This window comes from Helianthus annuus, chromosome 5 (assembly GCF_002127325.2).
Source record: "Helianthus annuus cultivar XRQ/B chromosome 5, HanXRQr2.0-SUNRISE, whole genome shotgun sequence".
NCBI classification, from domain to species: domain Eukaryota; kingdom Viridiplantae; phylum Streptophyta; class Magnoliopsida; order Asterales; family Asteraceae; genus Helianthus; species Helianthus annuus.
The window spans coordinates 4,443,498-4,460,992 of NC_035437.2; the positions used below are offsets into that span (position 1 = coordinate 4,443,498).

A 17,495-nucleotide genomic window follows, 5' to 3' on the forward strand; every position below is an offset into this window, starting at 1 on the left:
CACTTCAGAGTTGATCCTTCGAAGTCTTTTTGATCCTTCGAAGAACTGATGATCTTTCGAGCACTCCTGTTCATCTTTCGAATCTCCTTGATCGAAGGATGATCTTTCGAGATCGAAAGTTATCTTTCGATGGTTCTGACACAAGGACAGAAAGTACGACAGGTTGGTGAAAAGTTGATGTGGTAGGTGACCAACTTTCGCAAATTTCGAAGCATGAAAATTGAAATTTGAATTTTGTTTCATCCTTCGAAAACTGATCAATCTTTCGATGGACAAACAACATCTTTCGAAATTTGAAGCTGTCAAGAACATCAAGAACACGGAGGACTGTTCATCTGCAGATCTGACGAAAACACTTTGTATACAGTTTTTGATGATGGAAACTTGAAGATTTAGGAGAAAAACATAAAACCCAACACCCGGTTTAGCACAGATCTGGATATCCGGGTCCAGATCTGGGTTTTTCTCATTTTCACCTTTTTTTTTTTTACATCTTGAACAAAAACCCACAAAAATCACAGATCTAGAGCACATGTGACTTAGTAAACGGTTAGTTTTACTAAATCGGGCACCATGGCTCTGATACCAATTGTAGGTCCAGGTTTCGGGACCGAAACCGTGATTTTCATGTTCATGTTCAAAGATGGAAGAGATAAGAGAGATGATAAACAAACAAACTTTGTATTAATCCGGTAGTAAACATTACAAGTCGGCCCGGTTACATGACAACCGAACTAATACCAAAGAAGTATACATCCGGGGAGAAACCAAGTGGTGATTTCTCCCGGTGAGGTCCCAGACCTCCTCACACTCTCTAGCACACACTTGTGCTCTCACTCTTATGTTTTACAAGACAAGGTGTTGGAATTTATACCAAACACAGGTTCCATGGTCGAAGGATAACACTGACTGGTCGATAGATCATCTGTCGACCATCCAGCTTTCGAAAGATACACACATGCCTCGAAGGATACCATATCCTTCGAGGTCCATCTTCAACCTTCGATGGATATCTTTCGAGCTCATCGAAGGATATCAACAATCCTTCGATGCCCTATCCTTCGACACCAACATAAGCAACCATAACTTGTCTAGCAAACACACACGGTCAACCGAATAACCCTCTCGTTTGACCACTTCAAACGAGCGGGTCTATACATGTTCGATAGACCGTTTCACTAACTATTACAAATTCAGCATAAATAAAACTAATCTATTCGACAAGCATCGGACACAAAATCTGCATCAACAAATATATCTTAACAACCCCGATTCCCCGAATCGTGTAATAACCAAAACAACCAAATCAAACTAATTCGCACTATAACCCCGGAATCAAAAACAAACGAACCCTAGATTCCTAACCGTTCGGTTCAACCGACTTCCTAGAACCGAAAATAAATTCTGAAATTGAAACTTTGCGAATTTAAACGAAACTGAAACCTGATCGCGAATTCCCTGCGATGCCTTGCGATTCCCACGCCTAGAGCCTGATGCTCTGATACCACTTTGTTGGCCCGAACTTGGATCTTGATCTCTAATGAGCGTGAATAACTTGAATAATAACAACTTTATAACAATCGAATAAGAGTATATACAATGATTTCGAGAGTAATGAACAATTACAAATGAAACTAACTATCTCTATTTATAGTTTCTAAGAGGCACGAATGAATAGACACAACTCTTCGTAAAAGGGTATGTCTCTTGGATTGTGTGGTTGAGATTGATCTTGAAAGGGTATGTTGATTTCCAGCCATTCAATCCGAACCATCGTGTCTCTTGATCCTTTCCTTGGAGTCGGTTCCGTAAGGGTGTGTGTGAGGGACACACCTCTTCGATTAGTGAGGGTAGTTATGAAGTTCCATGTTGTCAACTTTGATCCCTCAATTTAGTAACCGCCTTGTAACCGCTACTTTAATAATAAACTAATACTATCTATCTAAACTAACTAACATGGTGTTAAGAGATTAACTTGGTTTTCACCATCTTTCGACCGTTGACATCTTTCGACCCCCCATCTTTCGACCGTTGCCATCTTTCGACCCCCCATCTTTCGACCCCCCATCTTTCGAATGGGGCATTATGGGGCATTATACCCACTACACCATTTTTGCTATAATGCCCCCTTGCTGACTAATATGCCACGTGTCGGATAATGCCCCATGGTGGGGGCATTATACCAACTTACCACTACACATGGTCTGAGTGTCCTTGACAAAAACTATGATTTGACCCCAATCTTTACAAGTAAAAAAGTCCAACACTTTGACAATATAGTTACTTTTTAAAGAAGTGGCTGGCAACGTGATTTTCATGTGCTTGGAATGGTCAATAGCAAATTCGGTCTCGTTTACATACAACCGGTTGCGAGCCTTGCAGTCCAATATTTCGTTGCACTTCTTATTGACTTCCTCGTTCACAGATGATGTGAAAATGAGGATCTGAAAAAACTCTTGTGTGTTTTTCTTAATAAGCTTCATAAGCTCAGATATCCTAAGTCTCCATATACAATCATCAAATACAATGACTTGGAGGGCTTTAGTAGCCAGTCTTTTTGAACGCATCAGGGGTGGAGTCGCTTGAAAAAAGAGGTATGGTCCTGATTGATGATGGGTGTTATTTCTGCAATGAAGGTTTGGATTCGGTGACACATATTTTTACGGTTTGTCCTCTAGCTTTGGGTTTGTGGGAGAAAATCAGTTTTTGGTGCAGGATCCCGAAGTTTTTTATTTTTTCTTTCAGAGACCTGGTCGATATTCATAAGTTCGGAGATAGAAGGTCGGTGGAGCGGAATGCTATCCATGGTATCGTTCTCTCCGCGTGTTGGGTTCTTTGGAAGGCTAGAAATAACTCGAGGTTTAACGGCAAAAGTAGTAGTATTGAAGAAGTGTTTAGCGAGGTTATGGTTGTTAGCTTCTTTTGGTTTAAACATAGGGTGAAGAAAGGTAGTTTTGAGTGGGGAGATTGGTGTAAATTTGTAAATATGTAAGCCTGTTTTTGTTTGTCCGTCCCGGTTTGCGGGTTCGGCGTTGTTAATGAAGTTAGCCTTTCAAAAAAAAAAGATTCACAACAACTGCCGGTGTTCCTATTACCACTTGAGAAGTGATTTCATCTCCTTTTACCTTGTTGTCAGTCACCACTCCCGAAATATCCATGAAAATGCCCATTTCTTGGACTGCTTTTAAAACCTGAAAGATAAGACTAAACATATATTAAAAGATTGTATTTCTTTACTGAAGACAGACCTAGTATAGTAGACCACTTAGCCTAGTATATGTTGCCGAACAATTGATAAAACAAAGAAAACGTTGAACACGGTGATTTGTGGGGGACGAAATCCCAAGACTCTTTTCTGTTTTTTATTAACTCAAATTACTAATTATAAACGTAAATCACCATCTATATATATAGACTCCTTTCTTGCAAAACAAGCCTACCTATTTTGACTCAAACTCTAATTCTTTTGACCGACTCAAAACCAAATCCTAACTAATTTCTATTTCTATTAATTAAAAACTGAAAGCTTAAACTTAGAATATCAACAGTTCATAATTGTTGCTGGATTGCTTTATCTCCCAAGCTAACTTGTAAGCCCAATAAACATCCCGGCCCAACGAGGTTAAGTCCAACAGTATATAAGAGAAATATATATATATATATTAAAAGTGTTTTTTTCTTTATTCAACAAGTTCCCTCGTAAAACCAAATGGAAGCTCCAGCTAAAAAAGTTGTTTGCACCTTTTTAGTTTTACAAAACTTACAACGAATCTAATGAAACTTGCTTAGTTGTTTATAATCGAAACTTGCTTAGAGGACACATAAATACAGGACGAAGATCAATAATTCATTTCTATAAGAATTATGTGGAACGGAGTTGTGAGTATGGGCTGGGATGTATGGTGTGGGTCTGGTGAGGAGGTTGTAGATGGGCCGGTTGAAGGGGACATGGGTATGGGCTGGGATGTATGGTGTGGGCCGGTTGAAGGGGACATGGGCTGTAAGGGAACGATATTGGGCTGTGAGGGAACGGTATTAGGTGGTAAGGGAATTGGGTCAATGTTGGGTGGTAAAGGAACAGGGCCGATGTTAGATGAGGAGGGTATTGGGCCGTGGTGGGTGGTTTGAGGGGAAGGAGTAGGTGGGTCAGTTATGGCATCGTGATTGGCAGGAGGGTGTTTTTGGGATGCAAGATGTTCCCAAACTAGTGGGTGTATGGTAGGGTTGAGAAAGTCATAAGAGGGAGGCTTGGTAGGCGACTGGATGGTGTAAGGAAAGATTGTTTCTTCAAAGTGGACGTGACGAGAAACAACGATTTGATGAGTGGAGAGATCGAGACATTTATACCCTCGATGGTTCGGTGGGTATCCAAGAAATACACACTATCGATAATTAAGTTTGTGGATATTAGTAGAGGGAGTAATGGGATAACAAAGGCACCCGAAAACGCGTAAATGATCATATTCGGGTGTGACATTGTAAAGAAGTGAGGTAGGTGACCGAAAATTGTGATTTTTGCTTGGTAGAATATTGAGTAAGTACGTTGCGGTTTCAAGAGCATGATGCCAAAAATTGGTTGGTAAGGAAGCTTGGGCTAAAAGGGTACGTAGCATATTATTTATGGTGCGGATTTTTCGTTCGGCTTTTCCATTTTGAGATGATGTGTAGGGACATGAAAAACGGAATTGCATACCATTGTGGTGATAAAACGTGTGGAACTTTTTGTTGGCATATTCTTTTCCGTTGTCACACTGAAATTGTTTAATTTTTCGTTCAAATTGTGTAGAGACAAGGTTGTGAAGTTGTGTAAAAATGTTGAAAACTTGGGATTTATGTGTTAGTGGAAAAGTCCATAAAAAATTGGTGAGGTCATCCAAGAAAAGGATGTAATATTTGTGTCCACCCGTACTAAGTATGGGTGATGTCCAAAGGTCGCTATGTATGATGTCAAAGGGCAAACGAGTACAATTAATGGAATCGTAAAACGGTAATCTAAGACTTTCACCAAAAACGCAAGATTGACAAAGAGTCTTATTAAGTTTGCCATAATCAATAAAAGACGACAATTTTAACGATTGCAATAAATTGTTGCCAGGATGACCCAGTCTTTGATGCCAGCGATCTTGAGAGATGGTAGTAAAGGCCTTGTGTTGGTTGAGGTGAAGCGGTAGAGGCTGAGTGAGAGGGTAGAGATCGCCTGTGCTATTGCATCGTAGGATAAGAGCCCGTGTTTTGAGATCCTTCACAAGAAAACCAAATGGGTCAAACTCAACAGAAACTAAATTATCAGTTGTAAGGCGACGAACTGAAATTAGGTTTTTGATAATATTGGGTGCAAATAGGACGTTATTGAGTTTAAGTGGTGGAAAGGGGGGTGGTAGAGTTTGGTTGCCTTGAGCCAAAACAGGGATAGTCATGTCATTACCAACAATGATATTTTTATTAGTGCACGAATTAAAATTAGACGGGGAATATATACATTGCTGGTTGGCCGAGTGTGACGTTGCTCCAGTGTCCATCAACCCGTGATCCGGAGGATTCAGCGACATGGTGTAAAGTGCCTGCTCGATGTCTGTGGGAGTGTAACCGATGTGATGTGCCTGATCCGAACGCGGGCCCAAAATGCCTTGGGAAGAATTGTTGTTGGGCCGAGAGAGATATGGACAGGGGGGTTGGGCTTGTTGGTTGTTCCAGTTTTGGGCTTGGCCGTTCAAAAGACCAGCCCACTGACTTGCTGTCCAATTGGAAGGAAACACAATGTATGGGTGATTATGTTGATTGTAGGATGAACGTCCACGACTGCCATTATTACGCCCCCGACCACGGCCGCGTCTACCACGACCACGACCACGGTCAGATGAGAAGGTAGGGTAGTCGGCTGTGGTAAGGGATGGATTGTTGGCCAGTGGCCGATAACGCAGTGGCTGCCGATTGAGAAGCCCGAGTTACATAACGGTTCTTCTTGGTTTCTTCAAAGGTTAAGCGAGACCGGACCTCGTTGAAGGAGGGCAATGGAGTTTTATTCTGCAAGACAGTGGAAATACCATCATATTGCTCGGTAAGACCGGTTAACACCTTTATCACAAGCGTATGATCATCGACGGGAGCACCTACACTGTTGAGTTGATCGGCAAGATGTTTGGCATGCTGACAATATTCCGACATCGACTGGAAGTTATCGAGGCTGAGATTGGCAAACTCTTGATCGAGAAATATCGCACGGGTAGTCTTGTTGTCAGAGAACTCGTTCTTTACCAACGTCCAGGCTTCGTATGCGGACTGACCCGGTTTGAGAATGATGTGCAGCAGTTATTGAGAAATAGTGGCATAGATCCACTGGAGGATGATTGCATCAATTCGGACCAGTCGGCGTCTTCTTTAGAGTTATCAGCCGATTTTTCCGAGTCCGAGGATGACGATTTAGCAGCAGACGGACGTTGAGCAAGATGATCGTGCACATCATAAATCCGGCAGTGCACTTGAAAGAGAGCCGACCACATGGAGTAGTGTGTTGAGTCCTTTTCCAGAACGATCGGGACATGAGTTTTGATATATGTGACCGTGAGGGCTGGGTGAAGAGAAGTGTCCATGAGGTAGAAGATGAAGGAGACGAAACAGAAGGGAGGAGCAATCGGCAGAGGAGGGCGGCGAAGAGAATATTAGGGTTTAGGATCGGTTATATGGCTGATACCATATAAGAATTATTCAAGATGCTTTTCTCATTCCTTTACGTGTCCCTATATATACAATCAGTAAGTCTCCTAATATATAGGAGATCATAAACAAATCAATTACAATTATTTACCAATATACAAATATTCTATTAATTTCTTAATATAAAAGGCTTTAAAAAAAGTTAAGGATTTAGATTTCTACCTCTTCACCATCCTCCTTACTTGGGACAATACACAATGCTTGTGGTTGTTTCACACTAGTCTTGATGTGAAGTAGAAGGGTGAAGGCGTAGCACCTGATCTTCTCGGAAGTAGGCGGACACTGAACGATCAGAGGGTGAAACAATGGCTCACATGCTAATCCCAGGAAGATAGACTGGAGCCGTGTAGGTCTTTTAAGACCAAGATGTTGTTGCAACCCTTTCAAAAGGTTCAGATTTAGTTCTGGCTGTATTATGTCTTGAAACCTAAAAACGGGGTTGACTTTTTCCCCCGTGGTTGTAACCTGAAATAAAATAACTGTGTTAGAAAGTGAAAAATAGACTAAAGATAAGTATCAACTAAAAATCTCATGTACCGATATCATTTCAGGGTCGTTATCTTGAAGCAAGAATTGACTAAGAGAATAAACTGTCGCCATGATTACCCTGCATAAATTAGAAAACAAAAAACAAAACTCAATATATATATATATATATATGTATGTATATGCTTTATGATCACGGGTTCCAGATCCGGCTCCAGGTCATATTTGCAACGAAACTGGACCATGAGCGAATAGGTCAAATAAGTTTAGTTTTATGAACACCACTCACCCATCCAGAGCCGGTTTATATTTTTTCATTTAAGTTACAATGGGATTCTAAGTTGTAAAAGCTTTAGACGCCAGAAAGAATGGAACGAACCATAATTCGCATAACTATTTTTTAACTTGAAGGATGGTTCAAATCGATGTTCGTTAGTATCCGACGACATAGACTTTTACGACCCATGACTAATTATTTTAATGGGTTAAAAGGGGCTCAAACTTGTACTATATTATACAGTAATAATCATGTTCATCCCAAAAGGAAGTTTAGAATCCCATGGATTTATTAACAAAGAGACATTCTAAAATTACGATGGTAATAAATACAATTACATAACCTTTCAACCACTAAGATATTTGAGCAGATATTATCGTTATACATCTTCAAGACCAGCTGAGCATAAACCATCCCAGTTTCTTATTTATGTAGTTATTATAAAGCCACCGATTCAATTTATATCTATACTAAATCACCATATATGGAAGAAGTAAAATATAAGTGTGCTTAAATAATAAAATAAAAGTTTATGTATCAAACCCTTCGACTCGACTTACCCTCTTCAATTTACAATCACCAAAACAAATATGGGTAGACTATTATACTACCTACCACCAAAAGACTAATGGAGGCGGTTACCAAAAGAAATGCGATTCAAAAAGAGATACGGGTGGACTACATATATGCATGATTTTGTGTACACTAAAAATGCGATTCAAAAAGAGATACGGTTAATGCCTTCTCATAATGTAATGAAAGTAGAGATTACCTCGCCGGAGCAGCGGTGTGAGGCGGCGTATGCGTGAAGACGAACCACCAAAACGGAAATGTGCAGATGATTCAGAAATATGAGCTGAAAGTTGCCAGGGTTACTCAAATAAAATGCAGTGCAAAAGAGACAAAAGAACTTTTGACACTAAAATGACCGGTTTGACCTTAGGTCTTACAAGAAGAATGACCTATGTAGGGCTCCTAATAACACTAAATACATATTTTATTAAATTTTGTGAATTTATTAATTTTATATTTCGTAATGATACTATTTTCAAATACATGTACTCTTCATTTCTAATAAACGAATAAAATATATTCTATATGAGTTGAGTTTTGTATTAATACGAAACAATATAATAATAAAGAAAAATGAAAGTAATAAGAGTTTATTGTTACTTTGTAAATTTTATGACTCTTCTTAAAATTTTGACTCCCTAACCGAGGATAACAACATATTTTCATAAATATACATGTGAAATCTGATAGATTTGTATAACCAATACATGAAGAGTATTTCTTTCCAACGACTTATATACTAGTATTTTGTTTTTATAGTATGTTTCACAAGGATAGACATATTTTTACTATGTTTTTATTTTACCCGACTCGACTTGAAAAATTACAGAGATAGATGGATAAAAACATAATGGTATCAAGTTGTGACTGATGTGTGGGTGCAAACACGTCATATTTTGTATAGTTTTGTGTCGGTTTTAAGTGTGTAATTGTGTTTATTCGTATTGATATGAGTGCTTATCATACGTTCCAGGCTTAACGAGGCGTAAACGAGATACAAAGATTACACAAGCTGGAAAATGGGTTCGACAAGGCAATACGGAGCAAGAAAGTGGTTGTGCTGGAAAACATGCTCCCTCGCGCCACGCGAGGGAACAATAGTGTCCTGGCACGTGGCATGACAGACCCACTTTCAACAAAAGTCAAAACTGACTCCCTCGCGCCACACGAGGGAGTAGGGCGGTTCTGGCGTGTGGCACAACGACCTGAGACGGCGGAATTTTAGTTTTTAACCTATTTTTGCATGAGAACATTCCCCATTCAATTCCCAGCCGTCAAGAACGATACCAGAGCAGTTTTGGGCGATTTTCTCACCAATCTTCCATCTTTTAAGTGATTCCTTCATGTCCAATCAATTCCTAACGATTACTGAAGCTGTGATGACTTCGATGCGCGGGTAAGCCTCTCGTGACTTCTACCCGGATAAACTTTTGCTTTGTTTTGCATTGAACTTTGTTTACGGATTCGTGTAACTGGTACAGCTTGACCACTTGTGTTGGATTATTGGTAAACTTTTCTTGTGTTTGAATTACTTGTTATTTATTAAGCGCATTGGCAACTTTCTTGCGTTGTTAGCGGGTTGGTAAATCGGTGGGTAGTTGATGCAATCAAACAGGTTATTAGGTTGCATAGTGAATCTTAAAAAACTATCCTTATTAACTAATCAAATTCATTAATTCCGATGCCATGTCTATGTGGTGTATTGAATCGGTAAACAGGTTTTTATGTTAAACGGGTAATTGGGATTCCAAGTGGAGGTTACTTTTTCTCATATTGATTACACCTTTATTAATTAGTTCTTTTGTTTTTACAATCAAATTCATCAAACCCCCAAGTTAGATAGCTTAGTTCTTAGATACGACTGCTACATTAACCACAAATTCCCCGTGGATACGATACCCTATGTAGGTCCCTAGAGGAGGATCTAGTAACCTTATCCTTGTTACCGAACACACCCGGTTGTACGGAATCCAAACGGGTATGCAAACCGAGACAAGAAAAACACACACAAGAACAAGATTCAACTTTAAAGCTCACTATTATTGCATTCAGAACAGTTACAGTACAATGATTACAAGACAAATCTCAAACTTTCTGAATACTCTCACTTGTGTTCTGTCTGTGTGCTCTCCCTTATCTGTTTTGGCTGCAAGTTGCTTTTTATAACAAACCTTATCCACATGCCACCGAAGAACCAGCTGGGCCTAATCCAAAGCCCACAAAAGATCAAAGTCCACGAAGAATGATTGATTCTTCATGGAGTATCAGCAGTGAACAACCAGATACAAAGAATGTTCTTCGCATGTACCATTTGAGTGAACACTGTACAGGTTCTTCGTGAGGCTTACATTTGTCTGGTTATTCTTTAGTTGAAGTTCTTCGAGGGTATACTAAAATGGGTTCTTAATAAACAAGGGTTCTTCGTGGATGTTGGATCCTGTATGTTCTTCGTTGACTGATATGGTCTTTGCATGGGCATGTCTTTCGTCTATAACTAAACCAACGAAGAACCACATATGAAGAAGGTTCTTCGTGAATAGGATTCTTCGTAGACATGCTACAAATATGCACAACTTGCAGACACAAATAAACAACAATATGTAGACAACATGCAGATTACAAACAACTAGCAGAAGCACATTCGCAATTGTTCTACAACAAATACGTACAAAGTCGAATACTTTCCGAGTCACAATGAAGGATATCGTGCTTCGGTCTTCACTTCGTAACGTAGACGAACTGAACTGAGTCGCGTCCATATAATATGCATCAACAAACTCCCCCTTGGACGTGGCTCGTGATGGTTCGTTCTTCACACTGTCGGATTTTATAAAGTCTTCACGTGTCACGGACAGGGAGTGTATCAGCAAACTCCCCCTTGAACGTTGCTCGTGAGACATTGATATTCAAATTTTAGATCCTTGTGGTGTCGATGAGTGGTCAGCGGCAACTCGATCATCTTGATCCTTTGATTGCATCCATGATGTATCTTCATTCCGAAGCTTGTTATTGAACATGTTCTCTTTATCTTTAGCTGGTTCGAATGTCGCATCTACACATACAAGAAAGCTAAACGTGTAATGAGAACAACCACTTGGAATATAGTCAACATAAACAAACGACACACATATGACCAACTCTCAATCAAACACCAACCGACAACAGTTTGAAAGTTTAAAAATTTAAACAATTTAGATTTTAACTTTCAAAACTTGTTAATCTTTGACCATTTATGGAGATGCAACTGTTTTAGGTTTCGAACAGGTTTCAGGTGGAAAAGACTCGAGATCCAACATTGGGGAATCAAAAAGAAATTAGAAATAAAATCTTTTTGGCTTTTATAAAGTTTATATTAAAACACACCTAAAATCCTTTTGGTATTTTTGCATATTTCAAATGTAAAGATGGAAAGCAGTAAATAAATATATACAAAGATGCAGAATAGGAGAAATGTAAATAAATATTTACAGACATTCTTTTTATGAGTTTCGAGGGTAAGAGAATCATATTAGTGTACGGTCATGCCAAAATGATCTTGTTGTTCAATTGGTTAATATTAAGATAAGCATCCTATAACAATTATTGGTATTGTTGTCCACTTAAGCTCAACTTATCAAATGTACTCGCAGTTTGGGGATACGTTAAGGTATGATTTATATTTATCGACCGGTGTTCATCCACACATGACACATTCCTGTATCAAGGTATGCACGAGAGTTCATCTTACTGGTGAGTATACCATTTATCATCTGTTTTCAACGTATATAATGTAAGATACTCACTTATTTTGGACGAATACAAGCCCTATGCGATTAAATCACTTATTAATGAGGAACTTTATATTCGATGCATGCAGGGCACAAGAGCAAGTCCGTGAACAGGTTAGTACCATAGTACCGACAAAGAGACGAACTTGACTCCCGCATAAAAGCTGTGATATATTATCACTTATTGATTGGGACATATGATTGTTTATCACTTATTAGGTCGTATGCATCATGTATTATATACATGTTTGTATGATATATACACGTATGTATGGTATCATGGAGGTTCTAGACTTGTGTCCCCGTTGTTTTCGGTAAAAGAGACAACCATGAAATTTCGGTACCAAGACCATATGCCAATGAGTGGTTCTCACATAGTCTTCAGTCGATTTAGGTTTATATCACCCTGCACACTTTAAAATGATTGTGAGCCTACCGATACATCGAATATAGAGCTGCTTATCGTTTTTCATTTTAAGTTCAAAAAGGTTTCGACAGACCACTGATGTATTATCATTTTCTCTTTTGCTCACTAGGAAACTCATTTTTGTTTTTCTATTGTTTTTGTGTTTTTGAAATTTTTTGATGTTTTTGTATTTTTGAAATTTTTCAATGTTTTGGTATTTTTGAATTTACTCCCCCTAAAATGCAAAAAGTACGAGAAATTAGAAAACACAAATAAATATTGTTATAAATGATTTTCCGATGTTGGTTTTACTCTGGCTTGACCTTAATGCCGTTTACCATTAGTAAATAGTCAAATCGTGATTTGTCAAAAGCTTTGGTAAAAAGGTCGGCATGTTGGTCATCGGTGTGGACCTTAACAACATCGATAAGTCTTTTTATCAAAACAATCACGTATGAAGTGACATTTGATCTCGATGTGTTTGGTCTTTGAATGCTGCACAGGATTTCTAGTGATCTGTAAGGCAGCAGAATTATCAACGAAAATAGGAGTAGATAGGAATTCAAAACCATAGTCTCGCATTTGTTGTTGGATCCACAAAACTTGGGAACAACAACCTGAGGCAGCAATGTATTCAGCTTCACAGGTTGATGTAGCGACACAAGTCTGCTTCTTGCACTACCATGTGACCAGGCAATTTCTTAAAAACTGACCTCCAGCTGTTGTGGATTTGCCGTCCATTTTGCAGCCACCAAAGTCAGAATCACTGAACGCGATCAAGTCAAAGCTATCATCCCTAGGGTACCAGAGACCAGTGTCCGGGCAACCCTTCAAATAGCGGAAAATCCTTTTTACAGCTGCTATATGTGAGGCCTTCGGGTTGGCTTGATATCGGGCGAGCAGGCACGTAGGATACATTATGTTGGGCCTCGAGGGTGTGAGATACATAATAGATCCGATCATTGCGCGATAAAATGAAGAGTTAACGCTCTCACCCTTCAAGTCCGAAGTAATCCCCTGATTCTGCGAAAGTGGGGTACCAATAGGCGTCGCTTCGGACATCTGGAATCGGCTCAAGATGTCACTGACATATTTAGTCTGATGGATGAATATCCCAGACTCCGTTTGTTGAACTTGTAGGCCCAAAAAGAAGCTCTTTTCGAATTTCTCCTGCATAACAAGCTCGAAGTCCCTACACAAAACATCGTTAGTTGAACCAAAAATAATATCATCTACGTATACCTGAACCAACAGAAGATCTCCATCCTTTTCTTTGATGAAAAGCATGCAATCGATAAGACCCCGGCGAAAACCATTCTCCAGTAGATAGTTAGATAAGGTTGCATACCAAGCTCTCAGTGCTTGATGTAACCCGTAGAGAGCTTTGTTGAGCAACCAAACCTGATCAGGATGAATAGGATCTTCAAAACCTAGAGGTTGTTCGACATACACCTCTTCTGCAACCACACCATGTAAGATTGCACTTTTCACGTCCATTTGGTAAACCTTGAATCCCTTGAAGGAAGCATAGGCTAGAAAGATCTGAATAGCTTCAAGACGTGCAACCGGTGCATAAACTTCGTTGTAGTCTATCCCTTCAATCTGACGAAAACCTTGAACAACTAATCTCGCCTTGTTTCAGACAACTACTCCACGGTCATCCTTCTTGCATTTGAAAACCCAACGAGTGCCAATCTTCTTATAGTTCTCATGTTTCTCAACCAGTTTCCAGACACCTAGCTTCTGGAATTGTTGCAGTTCCTCCTGCATAGCTTCCACCCAAGAATTATCCTTTAACGCTTCTTTCCAAGACCTTAGTTCTTCTTGTGAGACATAACACGTGAAGGACCAATCATTCTACAAACCCGATTCTCTAATTGCTGCATACAAGCCAGCATTGTTGTTGTTTCTCAACTGATTCCTCGTCTGCAAGCCACTGTGAACATTACCAATGATGTTTTGTTGAGGATGGGTATTATGAATTCTCGTTTCTGGATTATCTGGAACTGGAATATTTATACCTAGATTGTTGAAGTTGAGATCAACAACCAAATCAATACCCTGAACTGGCGAAGAGGATGATGTAGTTGCCTCAGAAGTACCATGCACAACTGTTGCAGGAGCTTCTTGGTATTCATCGAGAAATTCATCATCCTCTGAAGATTCGTTCAGTTCAGCAACATCATGAAAATCCTCAATCTCGAGAGCATTATTGTTAACTAATGATGATTCTTGATTGTTGACAATAATTGGACGAACCAATGGTGAATCTGTTGCGTTGTCACTCTCAAAAAACATATGTGCCACAACATCTACTACTTCTTCTTCAATATTGATCGAATTGAAAAACTCATCGTACTCAAACATCCATGGCTGACCCGAACATGTGACCGGCAATGTGTGCCTCTGTACTCTGACTTCAGACCATTCCTCGATCCTTTTCGTGTCAAGATTCCAAAACTCTTAAAGTTGGGGTGGCATACCCAAGAAAGTATCCCTCAATTGCTTTTGCCCTAAATTTACCATCAGGATCGATCATAGTGCAAGGAGCCCCAACCGGTTCAAGAAATTGTAAATCTGGTTTCCGTTTGTGAAGAAGCTCAAAGCAGGTCTTGTTGTGTCTTTTTACTGTAAGGACTCGGTTCATCGTGTAGCATGTAGAGGCCACAGCTTCACTCCAGCATGAAATGGCAACTGTGACTCTACCAACATAGTCCTTGCAGTTTCGATCAATGTTCTATTCTTACGCTCAGTGACGCCATTTTGTTGAGGAGTGTATCTAGCACTGAATTCATGAAGAATGCCTTTGGATCTACAGAACTCCTCCATAGCATGATTCTTAAATTCAGTTCCATTATCGCTGCGTATACGTCTTACTTTCAAAGTATAAAAATTCTCAATCGTTGTGATCAAGTTTTTGATAATTTCGAAGGTTTCACTCTTGTGTGCCATAAACGCCACCCAAGAAAATCTGGAATAATCATCAGTCACCACGAGGCAGTACTAGTCATTACTGATGCTCTTATGCTTGATAGGACCGAAAAAATCCATGTGCAAACGTTCAAGCGACACTGAAACCGTGTTGATATTCTTTACCGGGTGTGATTTATTACTTTGTTTTCCTTTCTGGCACGAAACACAGACGTCTTGAAGATGAAAGTTTTTGATGGGAACACCAGTTACTAACTCATTCTTCACCAGATGATTCATTTTCCTTAGGTGAATGTGTCCCCTCCACCTGTGCCAAGAGATTGTTTCCTTTTCTATGGCTTTAGAAACAAAGCATGTTACTTGAGCATACGTTTTAATTGCTTGGCTCATATCAAGGACATACAAATCATTAATCCTTGGTGCAGATAAGAGAATCCAGTCTTTGGGGATCTTGAAACCGGGCTTCAGCACATAACATCCATTAGCATCAAAGTTCATAGAAAACTTCTTATCACAGATTTGAGAAACACTTAGAAGATTGTGATCAAGTTGTTGCACAAAGTTGATCTTGTCAAAACTGACAACCCCGTTGGATACCATTCCTTCACCAGTAACATATCCGCCTTTATCTCCAGTAAAAGCAACATAACATCCTCTAATAGATTTGACATCGTAGAGAATTCTCATGTCGCCGGTCATGTGCCTGGATGCCCCACTATCAACAATCCAGAGACCACTGATAGTTCCTCCTGGAACACCCTGCACATATACTCAAATGATCAGTTGGAGATGGGGACCCAAGCCTTCGTGGACTTGGGTCTTCCATTTTCATCGACAAAAGTTATTTCAACTTCACGATGATTTGGAAATGGTGATGCTCCCACTGAGTTTGTAACCAATTTAGGTTTCCAAGTCTGTTGAGTTTTACCAGTTTGATTGTTTGAAATTTTAACTTCGTGATTGTTTGAAGTTTTTGAAAATTTTGAAATATCTGGTTTGACTGAAACAATTTGTTTTTGAACCACATCGATTTTAAGAGCTTTTTCAATTACCTTGATTTGCTTGTGTTTCTGTTTCTTCTCCCTTTCTTTCACAAGACGGGGATCTTGTTTTGAAGAAACAGATCGCTTTTCGTAATGTTGCTCACGGGGAACATCAACTTTAGCCTTTAACTTATGAAGATATGGACAATTTCGAATAATATGTCCAAGTTCACCACACTCAAAACATGATCTTCGTTCAACAAACCCAGAAGTATCATGTTGATGTCTCGTTGATGAACTTTGTGATTTCGAGGTAGTTGGTCCTGAGTTATTTTGACCATCTCTTTTCAAAATTTTAGCTTGTTTAACATAATCCATGTTAGATTTATTTTCAAATGTTTCATTTTTATCAGTTCCCTTCGACTTCACAAAGTTCACCTTTTTGTTCTTTTTCTGGTTCTGCTCCTTTCGACCTTGAGTTGTCCATTTTCCTTTTGGTTTAGTGTGATTTTGCTGACTTTTCTCTGTTGGTAATTTCGTATTTCCATATTGTTTTCGAACTTCGGCTTTTGGAATCAGAGAACATTGTGTCACCACAACTCGTGAACTCGACTCTCCCAAAAACTTACTTGTCGAATCCTCAAAAACTTTACTGATTAAAGATTGATTTACTTTTAGTCGGAAAATATTTGTTTCAGTAAACTTTATCATCACCAACTAGAGTGTATAGCAAATTCACACTCTCAGACGCTTGTGCAGAAGTGGACTCAACCCGAACAGTCTTAGCAGGTTTTGTGGGAGGATCAGATAGAATGTGATTCTCGAGATGTATGTCCTCTACTTTGATAACTGCATCAGACTGTGCAGAGTCAGTATCATCGGATTCATCATCTGAAGAATTAGCATCCTCAACAATGACTGGAGGATCCTGATTTAGTTCAGCAGTTGATACTTTCGTATCTGCTGACACATCCGAATCCAATGATACTTCCTGTTTGTAACCAAGTCCAGCTGCGAATTCCTCAACATCTAAAGGAACAAATGGCTCAAATTGAGGTTTGTCCTCCTCATCAGGCATTGCGGTATACTTGTGTCTAACAGGTGGAGGACACTTCTTATATCCAATGCACGTGACATCATTCTTCTTTTTCTGTATGTCAATGATGTGATCCAGCACATACCTAGAGTTTGAGTAACTATCTAACCTAAGCTGGATCGCCTCATTCTCACACTTTACACAGGCCAACTCTTTTTGTGCTTCCTCGAGCCTAGTGATGTAATTGTTTATAGTAGTTTGTTTTCTTGAAGCTGTTTTTACTAGCTCGGACTTATCTTCCCTTAATGTATCAATTACCTTC

General features: G+C 39.4%; 1 protein-coding gene across 1 annotated transcript; it reads right to left on the reverse strand.

The window, feature by feature from the left end:
- Positions 1–1,710: 1,710 nt before the first annotated feature.
- On the reverse strand, positions 1,711–8,334 carry LOC110938451 (ATP-dependent RNA helicase dbp5-like). Its single transcript, XM_022180774.2, has 4 exons — positions 8,250–8,334; positions 7,252–7,321; positions 6,877–7,179; positions 1,711–3,191 (listed from the first exon to the last, which is right to left on the reverse strand). The coding sequence occupies exons 2-4, from the start codon at positions 7,312–7,314 to the stop codon at positions 3,045–3,047; spliced, it is 513 nt and encodes a 170-aa protein (XP_022036466.1). The 5' UTR covers positions 7,315–7,321; positions 8,250–8,334; the 3' UTR covers positions 1,711–3,044.
- Between the last annotated feature and the right edge of the window lie 9,161 nt (positions 8,335–17,495).

What these genes read in the sequence shown, in the direction of transcription:
- LOC110938451 (XM_022180774.2), bottom strand. Translation starts at nt 7,314, where the DNA reads ATGGCGACAGTTTATTCTCTTAGTCAATTCTTGCTTCAAGATAACGAC. An exon ending in ACGACCCTGAAATGATATCG is followed by an intron (nt 7,180 to 7,251) that starts GTACATGAGATT and finishes ATTTTATTTCAG; the next exon opens with GTTACAACCACGGGGGAAAA. An exon ending in GTAAGGAGGATGGTGAAGAG is followed by an intron (nt 3,192 to 6,876) that starts GTAGAAATCTAA and finishes CTTATCTTTCAG; the next exon opens with GTTTTAAAAGCAGTCCAAGA.